Genomic DNA, 16881 nt, shown 5'->3' with positions numbered 1-16881 from the left:
AGCCCCTTTGGCCTGCTCACCCCAGAGTGGCCACCCTCACAGAGACAAGCAGGAGCCAAAGGGGACAAGGAGAGGGCTCTGCTGAGTTACCTTCCTGTCTGTTTGTAGAACTGCTCCTCAAACTCTCTAAGAGCCTTGCGAAGTCTCTTCTTATCAGCTCTTGTTTCTCTGAGATGTTCGAGCAGAACTGGCCTGTGGAGCAGAGACAGGAACATGAACCCCCCTTATGCTTGGGAGGGTTGTAAAGCCCTGGATTTGAGTTTCTGCTCTGGGCCCTTGGCAGGCACTGACCAGAGCCCCAAGACATTCCATCCTACTCCATACACAGTTGTACTGCTTCCCCTTTACTGGTGTTCCAGCTAATAAAGGGAAGGCAGAGACTCTGGTCAGTGGAAGAGGGGAAGCATTCAGGACTGAGCCTTGCTACTGGCCTAAATTGCCTGTGGAATTAATGGAGTTGACAGGGCTCAGTGTCTCACAGGAGGAAATGCTGTAACTGAATTACAGTCAACATGCAAGCCCTGTTCCTATTTGCAGCTGTTACCAATCATTACTGTGATGCACTTGAAAGGCTAGCGGTACCCAGAAGCATAATTTTTGGAGGCCATGTTTTAGCTAGTGTTCAGAGAATAAGGGTTTAAGCAGAAAGAGATTTTTGTTATTACATTTGCTCCTAGTAATTTTTTTTTGCACAATAACAAATGCACAGAAATAACTTCCTAGCATTTATGAGCAAACTATTGCGCACATGAGTTAAGTTACATAGAAATCTAAGTAATTTTTATTTGATCTCTATAGGGTTAGAGTCTAGTTAGCTTCATTTATGCATCTAGGACCTTCCAATCAAAATACAAAAGAAAGATACCAGCCCCTAAAGTATGAGAACTCATCTGCTCCTGGAAGGCACAAGTTACCTTTCTCTTCCTGGAGACAAAAAGTTGTTTGAATAAACAACTCAAACCACCAGTGTTCTGCCCAAACAATGAATTTCCTCTGCCTCCTCTCTCCCATAACAAAGCACTAAATCACTCCTTTGGTATAGAATATACCTTTGCAACAAGTATGTCTCATATTTCTCTAAAGGCTCATATTTCACTTAAAAAGTCTGCAAGAAATGTTTTAAAACATTTGATGGGGGGGGAAGAGAGAACTTACATTGTTGCCTCATGTAAATTGGACATTGACAAGGCTGTTTGCCTGTAAACTTTCTTTTCATCCAGAGGTGAAATATGTGCAGGCTCACTCTCCTCCTGTGAGTAACACAGGTGCTCTTCAACAGGGAAGCAAGACATTGGGCCAGATGATAACTCATGGCTGCTTTGAGAATGGTCTTCATCTGAGTCTTCCTCCTCCTGCTTGGGAAATGCAAAACATTATCCAATTAATTGTTTAAATTACAATGCTCCTAGTAATAGGCTGACAATGTAAAGAATTAGGATCTGACTTCCTGGATGTATTCAAAACAGCAGACATATTGAAAGGTTTACCAGGTCTGCCTGAGGTTGTTCATGAAAGCACTCCTGGGGTCACTGGGTTGCATTGCCTACCAGGAGTGAAAAGGACAGAATCTGGCCCTGCTCCCAAGTATCTCCAGCCAGCAATTTATTTCTGTGTGCCCAAAAGCCTTTACATGTAGCAAAGATTTAACTAACATTCTGTATTTACGTAAACAACGCAGTCTGGCTGGAACTTCTACTCCTCTTATATACACACCTCCTATGTGTATATTATATCCAGATGTTTTGACTGTAGAAAGAGTTGGAGGGAGAGAATCCTCAGTTTTATAGCCACTAGTGTTAACTACTGAAGTAGACTAATATTGGTGTCTTGCTCACATTCCTCCATCCTCAGAAAAAAAGTTGATCTATTGAAACTAAGGCTTAAATGTAAAAACTCCATAGGGCAAAACTCCTAAGTCCCACTTAGTGGGAATTTCTGTGAAATTTTTCAATGAAATACCCTTGTGCAAGCATGCCAAGCTTTGCACTGTGGTTTTTCAAAGAAATGTAAAGTTACACTGCCATCTAACAAGACAATAATAATTTTTAAAATTGACCTACTAGCCCCAACTAGTATTAGATTAGTATTTTTAGTAGACATGCTAATTAACTTCCACTGTCTTCACTCACTATGAGACCGGTACTGTTCCATTACACCAGTATAATATTAAAGTACTACAAATTTCATATATGTGCTACATGATTGATAAAATCATTGTTGATAAGATGTAAAAGTTATATAGTGACAGCAGGGTCCTTCATGGGAAGAGAGAGGTTTCCTTCTGTGTTGCAGATGTTTTCCACAATGGAAAACTAATGCTAGCCTCCAATGTCTTACCCAGCCCACTGAAGTTCTTGCCTCAGAAACTGCTGCTATACATTGGAACCTCTAGCATGCATAGAAGTTGAATTTTACAGAGCATTCTGAAGTATCAACACCCTGTATTAACCAATGAGCAGTTTTTTTTAGTATCAGTAGTTCTATTGTTGCTAAATGGGCATACAGGTACAAATCCCACAGCATTTATTATGTTTTCTTGACACTGGATGAATTCTTTCCAACTTACAATTGTTGTGATTAAAGATGGAGCAGCCAGAAGTTTCTTGATAATTCTGTATCTGTCGTAAAGAGGTTTCATGAGACTCTTTTCTTGCTTAGTTACCTGAAGAGAAATCAAAACAAAACATAGCCCTCAAAAATTAAAAAAAAGTACATTTAAAAGATTCTGATTTTCTCCTGTAAAGCTGAGAAAGGTGTTAGAAGAGTATGAGCAGATCTGTATTTTACTTCAATAGATATTCTATAGGAACTGTAATTTAATCAATGCGATTTCTGAAAAGGAAAATGACAATCCATTTTCTAATGGAGAATACCCAGTATGGTTTCTCACTTTCTTGAGCCACACTGCCCAGGCAGAGGGTAAATTATTCTCTCTCTGAGGCTGCTGCTAGAGCAGGAGGAGTTCAGGTGTGCTGCTGCTGTGCCCTGCATTGCCAGCTCACCTCCTGATCTGTTATGGCAGCAGCAGGAATGGCACAGCCTGCCTGGGACAAGGCACTCATCAGCCTGGTGGGATGGAGAGCAACAAGAACACAGCTCTGCAGCCTGCACATGGAGCTGCCTCTGTGCAGGATTGCTGCCTGCATTCCTCACCAGGGCTGCCTTCCACAATGAGCATTTACCATCTGTTCATTTACTTTGTTCTAGTCTTTCATGAGCACTTGGAGCATTGATTTGGAAGGGAATATGATTTTAAATCACATGCTAAGTGCCTGATCTAGCCACAAATGTTCACAAATACAAAAATATACCTTAGGGAAACTAGCTGTATACTTGATTGACTCACTGCATTAAGGGGAAAAAAAAGGAAAAAGCAAATTCCACAAGGAAAGAAACCACCCCAAAAAGAAGACAAACCATCTCCCCCGCACTGCCTGCCCCAGCCAACCAACCACACCATGCCACCACACCCCTACACCCCCAAAATAGCATTTTTCTCAGTGGTAAAATGTCCAAAGAGGGTCATTTGCTCCCTAGTCCACCATCAGCCTCTGCCCATCAGCTCCCACACCTATGAGCACTCCCTGGGTGCAATTTCACTGATTTTTGGCACTGCAGAGAGGCCCAGGTGCACCCACTCTGTTGAGTGAACACATGGCAGGTCTGAAGAGACACAGAGTGGCTGATGGCACAGGCAATAGTCCAGAGCTGCTCAGACAGACAAATGCCTGGTCAGCAGGAGCAAGGGGGACAGTAGACAATCACAGGCTGGTGACTCTGCACACATCTGGCTCATGGAGTGCTTGGGGACCACTTCTAGAGCCACCCTTCGCTGTGGAATGTCAGGGTTTGCCTATCCCACTTCTCTTCCCCAGGCATCATGCTCCATTTAACTATAACACATAAGAGCTCCAGGGAATGCCATACAAGCCAGAAGAGGTAATTTGTTTTGCTTTAAACCTGCTCAGTGGTCTCTCTGTCAGACCTCGTCAGGTAGTTCTGGATAAAGATGGTGCTGAGCCATACCAGACATCAGCAGGGCAAACATCAGCGCCAGCACGCTGCACTGTGTTTCAAGGCTGCTGTTACAGAGCTGCTTCAGCCCTCAGAACACCCTCTCTGAACCTGTGCTGCAAAGGCATCCTGTTACTCTCTTTCCTATCTCTGAATCAAGTCTCTTTTACCTCTACATGGCACTAATAATTTATTTTTTTGTTTTCCTTCTTAGGAAATATAATTTCTTCATACCCTTCTTGCATACTCACTCCATCCCTCAGCTCTCATTCCAAGCCCAAAGAAGATGAACAAAAATGAGGTCAGAATCAGATCATAATTTTAACAGCTGGCATTTTTTTAGACAAACAGTGTTGCAAGTTCCCTTTACCACAACAACTACTAGCCAGAAACAGACATTCACAAGAATACAGACATTGATATAAAAAAGAAATTCCTCAGCTGTGTAGATAAATTTTCAAATCATCATCTCACCAATTGCAGCATTTGTTTGTTTGCACCTACATTCAGCAGTGAAGTCCCTTGAAGAGATTTTAAGAAATACTTTAAGTCCTGCTGTATAATAAAGGCAAACACATTTGACAGGTCAGATAATTTTGTAGTTCACATCAGATGGTGCCCTATATGAAACCTTTCTCAGCTGATAAGCATTCTAATCATACATGATAGCAGAGCCAAATCTCCTGTGAATATATAATCTTCCAATTAAATCCTCAAACCTTGCATTTCCCAATTATGGAGAGATACAGAGCCGCTCTTTATTTTACTTTAATTTCTAACATATAAACCAAATTCATCAGCATCAGGAAATAACATTTATACCTGAAAATTAGTTTGAAATAACTAAAATTATGTTAATTGTGTGAAATTCATCTAAATATATTTAATATACCAAAGATATTGGTGAGAGAAGTTAGATAATTTTTAATTTACCTATCTTTCCATGGCATACTTACAGGTTGTCCATGAATACTCTCAAAATATAGTAGACATTTCTGAAGATTGATTTTTTCCAAAGCCATTTGCTTTTTTGTCATATCCTATTTAAAAAAGTTATTTATAAGATTGTGAGTCAGGATTTCATGACAAGGGTACAGGTACATATCTGTTTAATAATCTCTTCTTCCCAGATAAACATTAATAATGAATTCTATTTCTGCCTGCACTGAGGTCAATGGGGACTTGGCATTAACTTAGCAATAACAGAGTCCAAAATTACACTACATATATATTAAGTATGTTTTGTTGTAAAAAACGAGAACAACCACCATTCTAGACAAAATACTCAGAAAGCTGAAAAAAAGTATAGAGAGCATTCCTCAACTTTTTAATTATTCATCAAGAAAGAGAAACAGATTTGCCTTGGCTGGTAGGGGATGCAGAACATAAAGATCTAGCAATGCAAACCCAACCTGTAATGGCAAACAGCTTATTTCTGTTTAAAGATTCCTGTATGAATCACTGGTACCAAAAGAATGCTGATTTTTCAGTGTTGGTGAATATCAGTATTTGTCCAGGTGTGGGGAGCACTCAGTGTAACAGGTATTTGTCTCCTCCTTTCCCCAGCTAGACCTGCTCCTGACAGTTGCATATCTTCACCTGGGCCAGAACACCAAGGCACACATGAAGTGCATGTCACTTCCCACAGCCTCTGCCAGGTCCCAACAGAGCCACCTGAGTTAGGGCCAGGTGTTCTGAGCTGTGGGGGAGATGAAGTCATGTGAGGAACATGGACTTGGGGCACACACACAGGGGGCCTTTCTGCAGAGAGCTGAGACAAGGGGGCTCGTAGTGACAACTTTTACTAATTAGACCCTATCTTTAAAAATAAATCAACCTTGAAGTGACACTCTTCTGGTATCAGAGCACCTTGCTATTAACTTCAACAGGAGCAAAACCTTTTTTCTTTGATGCTCAGATGCAAAAACAGCACAGAGCCATTAATCAGAACTGCTAATCACATTTTCCTAAAAGGTCTGCATGAGTTAATCGCTCTAAAATCGTCTGTCATTCATGTTAAGAGATGAGCTGCTAACTAGAATGCAGGAATATTATAAATCAGTTAATTTGTTTATTTATAGCTAGTTCTGCAATTAATACAAGGTTAATTCTTTCAAAAACTACTAAGCCTGGAGCAGCTGAGTGGTTGGGAAGAAATGGGGTGATCATTAATATTGATTTTACACAAGAGAAACGATCTCAAGAGGGCTTAGCATTTGAGCCTATCTCATTCGTTCATTTTATGAGCAATCTCAAGACAGGTTGGTATTCAGCTAAGTTTGAAATAGCTGATAATTTCAAAATGAGAGAAGGCAGCTGGAGTCACAAACTACAGAATTGTCTGAGACGTCTTAGGACTGCAGGCTACATACAGCAGCAGGAGATTCAATGCTAATTAAATAGAAACACTGCTTCATAGCCAAGGAGAATATGAACTGAAGTGGGTCAATGATGAGAAGACAGATTCATAAAGGGAGCCAGTCTGAGAAAAGCCTTGGGGGACAGGCTGCAAACATTCATACAGAAGGCAAAAGTTATTTGTGATACATAAAGAAAGAAAAGGAGCACTTCTCCTAAAGATAGGGTAGAAGTTTGGTTTTCATAACTTGGAACAGAGGCACACAAAATGCTGTGTACAGTTATCTTCCTTACTAGTCTGTTCTGTTCCCTGCATGCTTATGCCTTGAAGCTCGCTCTTGTTTTTCCAGACAGAAAATACAAACTGGGGACAGAAGGACAGACAGTCCAGTGAGGGCTGGGCCTGCCCAGAGCCTGTCAAAGGCAGTGCTTTGTTTCCATGCAGACACAGAGTCAGGTTCCCAGGGCCTTGGTCTGCCACTTGGGGATGTGTGGTGGCTCATTACAAAGCAGCATTTAACACAAACTTGGAAACAAAAAGTATAAAGAAAGGCAGCGAGCGACATGACACCTCCATAGAGCAGTGCCAGCTCCCATCAGGCCAGCTCCAGCCCTGCTCCTCTGGGAAAGGCTGTGAGCCAGAGCTGAGCAGCACAGAGCTGCTGCTCCCCCAGGGCACTGAGGCACAGTCACAGCCACCCAACACTCACATTGGTTCCAAGTCGGGAGCTGGGTCTTGGATTTGTTTTTTGGGGGATTTGGTGCAGCTTTTTCAGTAGTATTATTAAAGTTGTGTTTATTTGCCTTTTATCTCTTTAACTCCTGCATTCATGGTCTTAACCTTTATTTTTTTTTCCCTAAAGCCTTGTAGCTAAATCCAAGGTGAGCTATTACATAAATTACCATCTCCCAACAATATACTGGGAGGTGTAATTTATGTAATACAAACAGTAACAGGTGGCCACCCCTTTGTGGGGTACTGAGCCATGCACAGGCCAACCCCGATTTTCTCTTTGCCTTCTCATTCAATGACTTTACTCACAGGCTTTTTGCAGGAGGGGTGTTTGGTTCTGGAAACCATATTCTGCTGTTTCCTATTCATGTCTTGTGCTCTGTGCTCTTTAGACATACTGGGATCTTACTCTGCACTTTTGTAAGGACACACATGCTCCCGCTTGTATTTCAGCAGGGCTTTAGAGGTTTTCCACAGGGAACTTCAGGGGAGAACTTGGCAGGCTTTCATGGAAATGCTATCTTTGGCCAAAATAACTAAATATCAAAAAAAAAAGTTTAGCTGCTGCTTAGTTTACTATTCATCTAGCTCAGATTGTAGTGCAGGATCTAAATGTTATATAGAAAACAAAATGTTACACAGAAAACAAAATGTTACACATAAAATATATCTACAGTAACACCAAAGTTGTTTGTAGCTGAAATGAAGCCTTTGATCTTTGCTGTTACCACAGACATCCTTGATTCATTTCACATCATTGGTGCCACAAACCTCATTCTCCCCCAAAAGTCCAAGATGACTCATAATCAAAATCCAATCTTTTTTGATGTTATGCTTAGGGAGCTACTAAAATATATCATTTTGGAGTAGATCAATTTGATTTCATGTTATTTCTGCTCAAGTCTCTGTTCCCCAGAAGTTCTGATAATTATTACCAAGCACCTTTGCTAACAGTTTTTAAAAAACAAGTTCTCTCCACAGATAAACAAAAAGAAAATTAATAGGATCTAAAAAAATAATAAAAACTTGAAAATATTTTCATTTGCAAACATTTAATTTACATTACTTTCTTGTTTGTGAGAATATTTCAAGCCCTCACTGCCATTTCCTAAATTTAGAAGGTTCTCTTGGAAAATTAGGGGAAGTCCAAAAAAATTGAAAAATAAGTGGGACAGGTACCCACTTACTTTTATAAGAAAGCTTTTTGAACTGGATTTCGTCAGAGACATTTGTTTTGGTGTCATCTGATCTGACCCCATTAATAAAAAAATTTATGACTGAAAATATTATCCTATGGTCTGCACTGTTAGGATGTTAGAGCTATATACAGAATAGCATGGTTTTGTTGCCTTTTTTTTTTGTTTTCTGGTTATGAAACACTTTTTCCATTTCATTTCTCTTCCTAAAAAAGTAGCACATAAAAAGAAACAATTAAAAAATCAGTCATGTATGCAGCGCCCAAGATCTGAGAAGCATGGCATTGTTATGCACAGTCCTGGTTTTTATATAGCAACTAGTTGTTTGAGAACCAAGAATAGAAACAAAACAAAAATTAAAAATTATCTCTGCTGAGTACTCTCTGCTACTGAAATCCACCCAGAATAATTTCTTAGGCCTCGCATAGTTTAGCATTTAGTTCTTCACCCTCTCACCCCTTCACCTTTCTAATTCACCAGCCAAAGTCTAAATGTTACTGTCAACACTTAGCTTTTAGGTACCTTTGAGGGCAGAATTTATTTTCCTGCTTGGCTGTAATAGCATCAGAACAGCAACATCCTCTGACAGCAAAAAACAGCCCCCAAAAGAGAGGGGGTTTGGGTGGTACTTATAGTTTTAGAGAACCTCATATTGTGCCAGGAATGTGAAGGCACAGCAAAAATTTAATATATGTATTAGTTTTAAAACAAAAACTAGTTTCCCAGCCAAGCAATCATGTTCCACGGACTATTGTTCCTACATTCAGAAGAGTAATTGAGAACATAGAGAAGGGGCAGGATCAGCACAAATGTACAAGGTCAGGAGAGAAAAGCAGTTTGGATGGTTGTGCTGTCCCTGTCACCTCAGTGCATGCTACTGACTCTGCAGAGGCTTTCAGCATTTCTCAGCTGAGATGGGATCTTTATCAGCAAAATACCTTCAGGAATGTTTTTAGTAACACAGTTTCTATGGGCTCAAGGTGCTTGTGCTGCCACCACTTTCAGTGCACCAGATATGCAGTTCTGGGCACACAGGCTCAAGTCAGCAGGTTCCTGCAGTGCCTGGCAAACAGTTTCACATGAGCAGAAACATGCTCAGTTTCTCTGAGCAGAAAATGCTTAGCACTGCTTGAAAAGCCTTCTGCACCTCAGCAGTTCTTCTCAGAATTGTCACTTCTGGAAACTGCACTAGAGCTCCCACCTCACTAGAGAGAAAATGCATTGCAGTGCCAGCAGACAGAGGATGTGCACTCCCTGGCACACCCTGAGCCAGCCACACCAATATCTGCCTCAGGTGAGAGAGTTCTGAGGGAACAGCCATGCTTCTTAAATACCTTAATAGTCTCAGGAAGGTTGAAGTGTTGTCTTTTCTCCTTTAGTCGTCTCAACACACTGTCCATGGTTTCTTCCACTGAGGGAGCTGGTTCCATACTGGTGGCCTCCTGTGTGCCAGCCTCTTTAGAGGTGCCACTGCCTTCACACTGCTCATTTCTCTGGGGCACTGTGGAGGTACAGTTTTGCTCTTCTGACATTCTGAGTTTCAGTTCTGAAAGGCAAAATACATGGCAAGTAAATAGATTAGAAGTATTTGCAAAGGAGTTCCCTGTGACACTACTAGGAAAAAAACATCAAAACTTTCCTACTCCTTGCTAACAATTATCATACCACAGGCATGTAGGAAAGTAGTTCTGCTTCACTTTAATGTGTAACATCTTTTGTTTCCTAGAGCAATTTAAACTGTCCCTCTCCCTTCCAGAGGTCACCCTGCCATGCCAGCCCAACTGCTCAAGTGGTCTTCACAAGGAGAAGCCACCCCTTTGTTAAATGACTTCGCTTGGCAGAAGAGCACCTGAGCACCCCAGCAGAAGACAGAAGCTTCCCATCAGCAGCCTGCCTGGATGTGATAAAGCATGTGTGACTCTATTAACCTGACACCAAGCCAAAGCCCCTGGAGCTCCAGGGACCTGCACAGAGCAACAAGGAAATTGAATTAAAATCTGAATTAGCTCCCATAAAACCAGATTTTGTTCCAAGCATACGCCTCTCTGGTGAAGGACCTTGGGCAAGGCAGGAGATTGATGTGTCCAACTATGTTAAATTTGTTGAAATCCATGCAGAAACAGTAACATAATTTTTTAGCAGTGACAGTCTGAGGATATAGGCCAGCTTTGTGGGGAAAACCAGTCATTTTTAGTAAACCCATAAGAGCTAGAAAGGATAGACAAGCCTTGCAAATTTGAAGAAGGGTCTACAAACATTTGAGTGTTTTCCATTTCAATGGTACTTGGCATGTGATCCTCATGAATCTGGCTTCATTTAAAAGCAGTGCCATTATTCAGGATAATGAAAATCAAGGGTTGTCACAGGATTGAGGCATTTGGGGCATGAAGGTGAGGCTGATCTATGAAACCTAGATCCTCTGGACAGGAGGTTGAGTGGCTGAGTCAGAGATACAATCTTCAGAAAAGTAACCATGTAGATTGGCCACTTCTTTGCATTTGCCCTTCCTGGATTTGCAACACAGAGTTCAAGGGGAAATAATAGTAATTATCATCATCATCGTCTAGTAGTCATACAGGATAGTACTCAAGGGAGAATTTCCAGAAGAAATTTACTGAAAGATAAGTTTCTACTTCATTATTTACCACAATCACATCCTCTGTATCTACATTATTAACTACATCCAGAACAGAGATGAAAGATAATACTACCATTTATTTAGTAGTGAGAATCCATTTATAACAGAGCAAAAAAAAAAAAAAAGGATTTAGTGAGTTATAAATAGCCTTCAAAAAAAAAAAATCAATCAGTCTTGGCTACAAACTCCCCAAGGGAAAGCATCTGATACACCCACAGACGTTAATGGAGTGGTATGCAGACAGTCAAGGGCAAAACCTGACCCTCAAGGCCAAATTTATTATCAAGGAAAGATCTGTTTTTATGATCAAAATAAATGAAATCCTTAGAGATGTGTGTCCTTAGTCCTAAAGAAACAGTTGCACCTACATTTGTACTATTACAAGAAAACTTTTAACTTCTGTGTTTTAGACCCTCATAAAAGTGCTCAGAACAGCATTGCCTTTTGTTTTAGACCCTCATGAAAGTGCTTAGAGCAGCACTGCCTTTTGCATGAATGTTTATAGTGATGAGGGAGAGATGATAGCTTTTTCCCTTCCCCTTTCTAGCCTTGGTATGAAGGTTGAACTGGCTCACTTTAATCCCTGCTTTCAGGAATCAAAGCAAGCCATATCACATAATATCTTTCTTGTCATTGGGAGACTTATTGCCACACACTGAAAAATAAGCAGAGCAGTGAGGTTAGAAAACTGACTTTAAAAGGTTCCAGGTACACTCCCACTTCCAAAAGCCTCAGCAGCAAAGGGACACAACATTCTATTATGTACCTTTGAGCTGCTTCCGACCTTTGGCCAGAGCATTCATCCACTTCAGAACCTCAGGATTGGAAGTCTTGTCGCCATGAGAAGGCTGAATGCAAAGGAAAATGTAAAGAATATAAAGAAAGAGAAGGAACTGATAGTTAAAGGATCAAACAGATAAAACATCCCCACCCTCAGTGTGCTACAAAATGTCCGTAGTTCAGACTGCACTCTATCAGAGCCATGCAGAGCATCTGGCTTGATCATGGCATTAATTTGTCATGGCTTATCTCTCCCCATTGTGACACAGTGCCACAAGGATCTGAGTATTATGTCTCTGATCCCAAAAAGGACAGCAATGAACATTTCAGTCTCTGACTAATTGGGTAAATAACTTTGGTGACTTCAAAAGGATTGATCAAATACCTAATTTTAGTCAAGTTCCTAAGTGATTTCCAGGATGGTAACTGAAGCTCTCTGTCCTTTGCAGGAATAAGCTCTTACTATAAGACTGGGATTCTCTTGGGAAACAGCATTTTCAGAATTTCAACTGACCTGCTTAATTAATCAAATGAAAAATCCTGTGCAAGAGTGATTTCAAAAGAAACAAACAAAAAAGGCTTTGTAGATCAGGGGTTATTTTGCATTTAGAAACTGCATGCAAATTAAAGTGAATTTACATTGAATCTTCAAAACTCAGATATATAAAATTGCAAAACAGTTTCACAAAATCAAGCTTCTGAAATATGTCTTTTCTGACCATATTGTGAGGGTTGTTTAGGTATGAAATTGTCCTCCTAGGAGCGTATGATACCCACAGAGCCAAACAGTGCACAAGTTTAAGGTTTTGGCCATTAACAAGATTAAAAGGTGATATATAATTTGCTTAATTTTAATACTGTCAGAAAATGTCACAAACTTCCCTGATTTGTGTTGTAGACCTCCTCAGCATCAGGTACATTTTGATATTCTTATACTGCACAATTCCCAGCACAGCACTCACCACTGACCTCAAACAACCCCCACAAGTTTTATTTCTCTGATTTTTACCATCGGCTTGTACAGAGCCCCAGGCTTTGGAGGTTCATAGGAGACTGCCTGAATGAAGGGATCTGCACAGCAGAACAAGTTTCCAGGCAAATGACTGCTACAAAGCAAATAAGTAGCTTTTCACCTTTTGCACCATTTTGTTTCACAAGCCTGTCAGCCGTGTTTCACTGATTCACACTTCTCAAAGATGGATATTTTGCAACAAAGGTAATCCAAAGAAAATTACAAGTCTCAGAACTACTGCACACACTGAAAGATGCTGAAAAGCTATTCATTGAAGTTTTTCCTGTTTTATTTTACCAGAAATACCCTATCTCACATTGTTTTGAATAAATAATTGTTTAAATACACTGGGATTCTTGCGTCCCTCTTGGAGTATTTACCTTTTCAATTATTGTCTTACCAGATATTTTTTTTCTTGCTCAAACTTTTCTTCATACTTCCTAATTTTTCTCTTGAGGCTCTGAAGATGCTTGGTAAGCTGTGTTACTGTCTGTGGTTCTTTGCAGTCTTCACAGCTACACCTGGAAGAACTTCTTGGCCTGCAAAAGCCAAAAGCAGAGTTGTGGGATCTAAGAGCTATAATGGACCCTGCCTTGTTTCAGGCACACTTCACACTTAGCATTTCAGAATTTATGGCTATTCTACTCTTTCACTGGATAGAGACAGCTTAGTTTTATAAAGTAAGCATAAAATAATTGCTTTTGCTTGAAGGTACCCCTAGAGTATTCTAATGGATTCACCATCTGTCTTTCATTCTCTCTTTTTTTAATTAATCATGGGATTTCTGAATATATTTCAAAAATTAATCTAGTAGGCAAAAGCCTGATCCAGTATTTACATTTAACACCCCCACCTTTATTCACAAATCTTTCAAGTATAAGAGAAGACTATGGTGACATGATTTGTAAAAGTAAGCTCAGGGAGTTTTTCATTACTGGAAATGAACATTATCATTTGGAAGACAGTTTAGTTTCTGATTATTTCCAGTTAAAAGTCAATAGAGCTGATTATTATCCATATGCAGCTGAAGCTAAAGCTCTATCTTAGCTTTTAAGAAAGTTTGATTTCTCTCTGAAACTCACAGCTTGGTTTCTGGAAATCACATACACGGACTGTTCATATGCTTAATATCACTGTCACCCCTCATCAGTGACTCAAGCTACAGCTCAATTACAGCTGAATTTTTAGTATTATACCTAGACATTCCTCTCTATCTTGTGTTCCCTCATCATTCTAATTACTAACATTAAAGTTTAATGTTTACTTGCTAACTGTAGTTAACAAAGACTTCAAAAAAATATTGTACACTGTTATGACTGAGGAAACACTAGTTCCTATTTCTGGTGTTGCAAGTCATCCACTTCAAAATACATCACAATAAAAACATTTGCTTTTTATTACATAGCAGCAACTGAAAAAAACCCATGAAGAGTCAAAGGTTGTGAATTGCAGCAAAAGTTAAAAATGCATAAGAATTAAAATAGATTTTCTTACATCATGAAAGGTTGAGCACTTGGTGGAGAAGGGGCAGACTCTGTGTCTAAATTAAATCTCTGGCTTTGGCTAAAGATAGAGCAGCGTGGTGACAAGAGAGGATTGTCTCCATCTGTGATGTGATACAGCAGTCGGCTGGTCCCTAGGGAGTGATGCTCCTGTGGGCTGCTCTCCATGTCATTCTGCCAGTCCCTGTGGGCTGGCACAGGCTCTAGAAATAAAGTAGAAATCACTGTGGACTGAGGGGCACTCACATGGGGTACAGCTACCTAGGTCAATAAGAACTTGTCTTTACAGAAGTATTCCAAGCATAAGTATTCAGTGAGCAGCAAACAGATCAGCAAAGTGTTGCATGCAGGGTGGACACAGCACTGAGGATGAGAAAATAGAAGTACTGCCACTGGCTTCACATAAATCCTTTCTGAGTTCCACAGGAGGAGATGGATGGGTGTATTTATAAACTATGAAGCAAAGATGGGGAGTTTCCCAGAATAGAAGCATTACTTATATTTTCATAGATCTGTTTGCTTTTGAAAGCCACTTTCCTGAAGAAGACAATGACTGCCCACAACAAGTTTAATTTTGTGCTTTTTCATTTAGTCCCTTGGTGAAGAGAAAGGAAGGTCAAAAATATAATATGTCCTGGTGGTAAGAACCTCCAGAGCTGCTTGCAGCACCCTGCAGGATTTTGTTGGGTAACAGTAACATACCCTTGGCTCAAAGAACGCAAGATATGAAATTAACAACCACCACCAAGAACATTCAGTTTATTTACTCAAGGTCATGGACAGCGGCTGTTACTTGGAGGAGTTATGCTTGTGATACTGTGTTAACAATGTCTTGGACTGTAAATGCGAACCTCACCATAGATGCCTAAAAAGGTAAAATTTGTTTTATAGTGATGGTCAAGCTAGAAAAAGTAGGAATTGATGAACCTCATCACACTGGTTCTGTTTATGGGTAGCATGAAAAGTAATGGCACATTACAGGGCCTACCTAAGAAACATCAGGGGTTCATCGTCCTGAACTCTACCTGAGTCCATTGAAGGGATTATTTAATATTCAATATTGAATCTTCTTCCTCACCCTCAGTAGGTGGAATGCATAATGATGATCTAACCTAATCAGTATTTTTGCTTTCAGATGATTGGAATTTAATGCAGATCATACTTTCTAGGGAGAAACTCCACAATCTCATAAAAGTTCTTGCCCAAAATTTTTTCTCCTTTGCTTTGCTAAAGCAAAGTTTGTGCCCTGACTTCAGTTCTCCTACAGCAGTTTCCACAGTACATTATATTTTGCACCAGCTGCATTATCTTATTTTTCTAAGCCCATTCATATATACAGCTTTTTAATTAATATCTATTATTTTGCATTTCCAGGCAGCATGTGTCAATTCTAATCTGTATTATATTTGCCATATATCATGCATTCTAATACATTTCACAGAATCTTTTTATTCAATGGAAGTCTAAAACTGCAGTGAGAAACAACTGTACATGAGTTTACTCAAAAAAGAACTGGCAGGTTTAGGTAAGTTCTTTTGCCTTCACTTTCAATTTTCTGCTTTGCACATCGGACATCACATTCCCATGCTGAGTGAGTATTTTTTCCAGGATTTGAATGGAACCTTTGTATTACATTTTATCTGCCCTCTTCCCAACAAATACCAAAACTGCAAATCCCTATTGCTACACCGTGACAGTGATGAAAAACCAGGTCTGAATGGCACCCTTCAAAAAAACCCCTATATTTTTCTAAAAAATAGTAATTACAATGGCTTAAATATAATTTTATTGGACATTATCCAACTGCTTTTGCTTTACAAACAACAAAAAAATCCTATTTTATATTGTATAATCACAGATTAGTCTGTCAAGCAAGTTATATGACTCTTGTATTTACAAGCTCATCTACTCTTACTAACATCATCAATTGTAATTATGTTAAGCATTTTCAGAATGAGACAATGTAATTGATTGTTAATTCTAACCTTGCATCCTTTCTCTAAGTATTTTATCCTCTGTAGGTCAAATTGAGCTCTCCAAGATACCAGAGCAACACCCAAATCTGCTAAACCTTGTATGAGATTCAAATCCTCCCACAGAGAGACCCCAGGAAGGCAGCCGGGAGAGGCAGGGGTGGAGCACTGAGCAGTCCTGGGCAATCATGGACACTGACAACAGGCAGTGACAATGGCTGGAATAATTGGTGTTCTGCAAAAAAAGTGCTCCCTCTTTCCTTACCCTGTAAGATTTTTAAAAATTAATACCTTTGTTTGGGTTTTGATCTGTTGTTGTTTCTGGGTTGGTTTTTTCTGAAGAACAGTATTGTCAGTGAGAAGAACCTGGCTTCCCTTGCTTTAATTTCACCGTCTTTGAACTTCAAGAAACACATAATCACTGGGAAATAGGTTGACTAAGAACAATTGCACAGTTTTTCATGTTCTTTTAATACAAGGAATAAGTATTAAGTAGCAGTGCCCTCACTGTGAAAGGAAAATGATGTGATAAAAAGATCAGCTAGTGATGTGATAAAAAGATCAGCTAGTCTGTGTTTGATGAGTGAAGGAAATAACTTTCTACCATTTGAGCTCTGACCTCCTGTGGACCTAAAAATGTCCTTCATGCAGGAGACAACCTGTACCACTGCTAAA

The 16881-nt window shown here is 39.8% G+C and overlaps 1 protein-coding gene across 1 annotated transcript in view; it reads right to left on the bottom strand.

The window, feature by feature from the left end:
- Positions 1 to 16881, bottom strand: part of FAM13C (family with sequence similarity 13 member C) — a 115545-nt gene that overhangs the window by 2616 nt on the left and 96048 nt on the right. The window contains exons 14-21 of the mRNA XM_030950931.1: positions 14226 to 14436; positions 13132 to 13270; positions 11706 to 11787; positions 9636 to 9847; positions 4971 to 5054; positions 2567 to 2662; positions 1156 to 1355; positions 91 to 192 (exon numbers count right to left, since the gene is read on the bottom strand). Of these exons, the coding sequence (XP_030806791.1) occupies positions 91 to 192; positions 1156 to 1355; positions 2567 to 2662; positions 4971 to 5054; positions 9636 to 9847; positions 11706 to 11787; positions 13132 to 13270; positions 14226 to 14436 (1126 nt within the window). The remainder of the gene's footprint in view (positions 1 to 90; positions 193 to 1155; positions 1356 to 2566; positions 2663 to 4970; positions 5055 to 9635; positions 9848 to 11705; positions 11788 to 13131; positions 13271 to 14225; positions 14437 to 16881) is intronic.

Source organism: Camarhynchus parvulus, chromosome 6, assembly GCF_901933205.1.
Source record: "Camarhynchus parvulus chromosome 6, STF_HiC, whole genome shotgun sequence".
Classification (NCBI taxonomy): Eukaryota; Metazoa; Chordata; class Aves; order Passeriformes; family Thraupidae; genus Camarhynchus; species Camarhynchus parvulus.
This window is presented reverse-complemented; position numbering and strand designations above follow the sequence as displayed.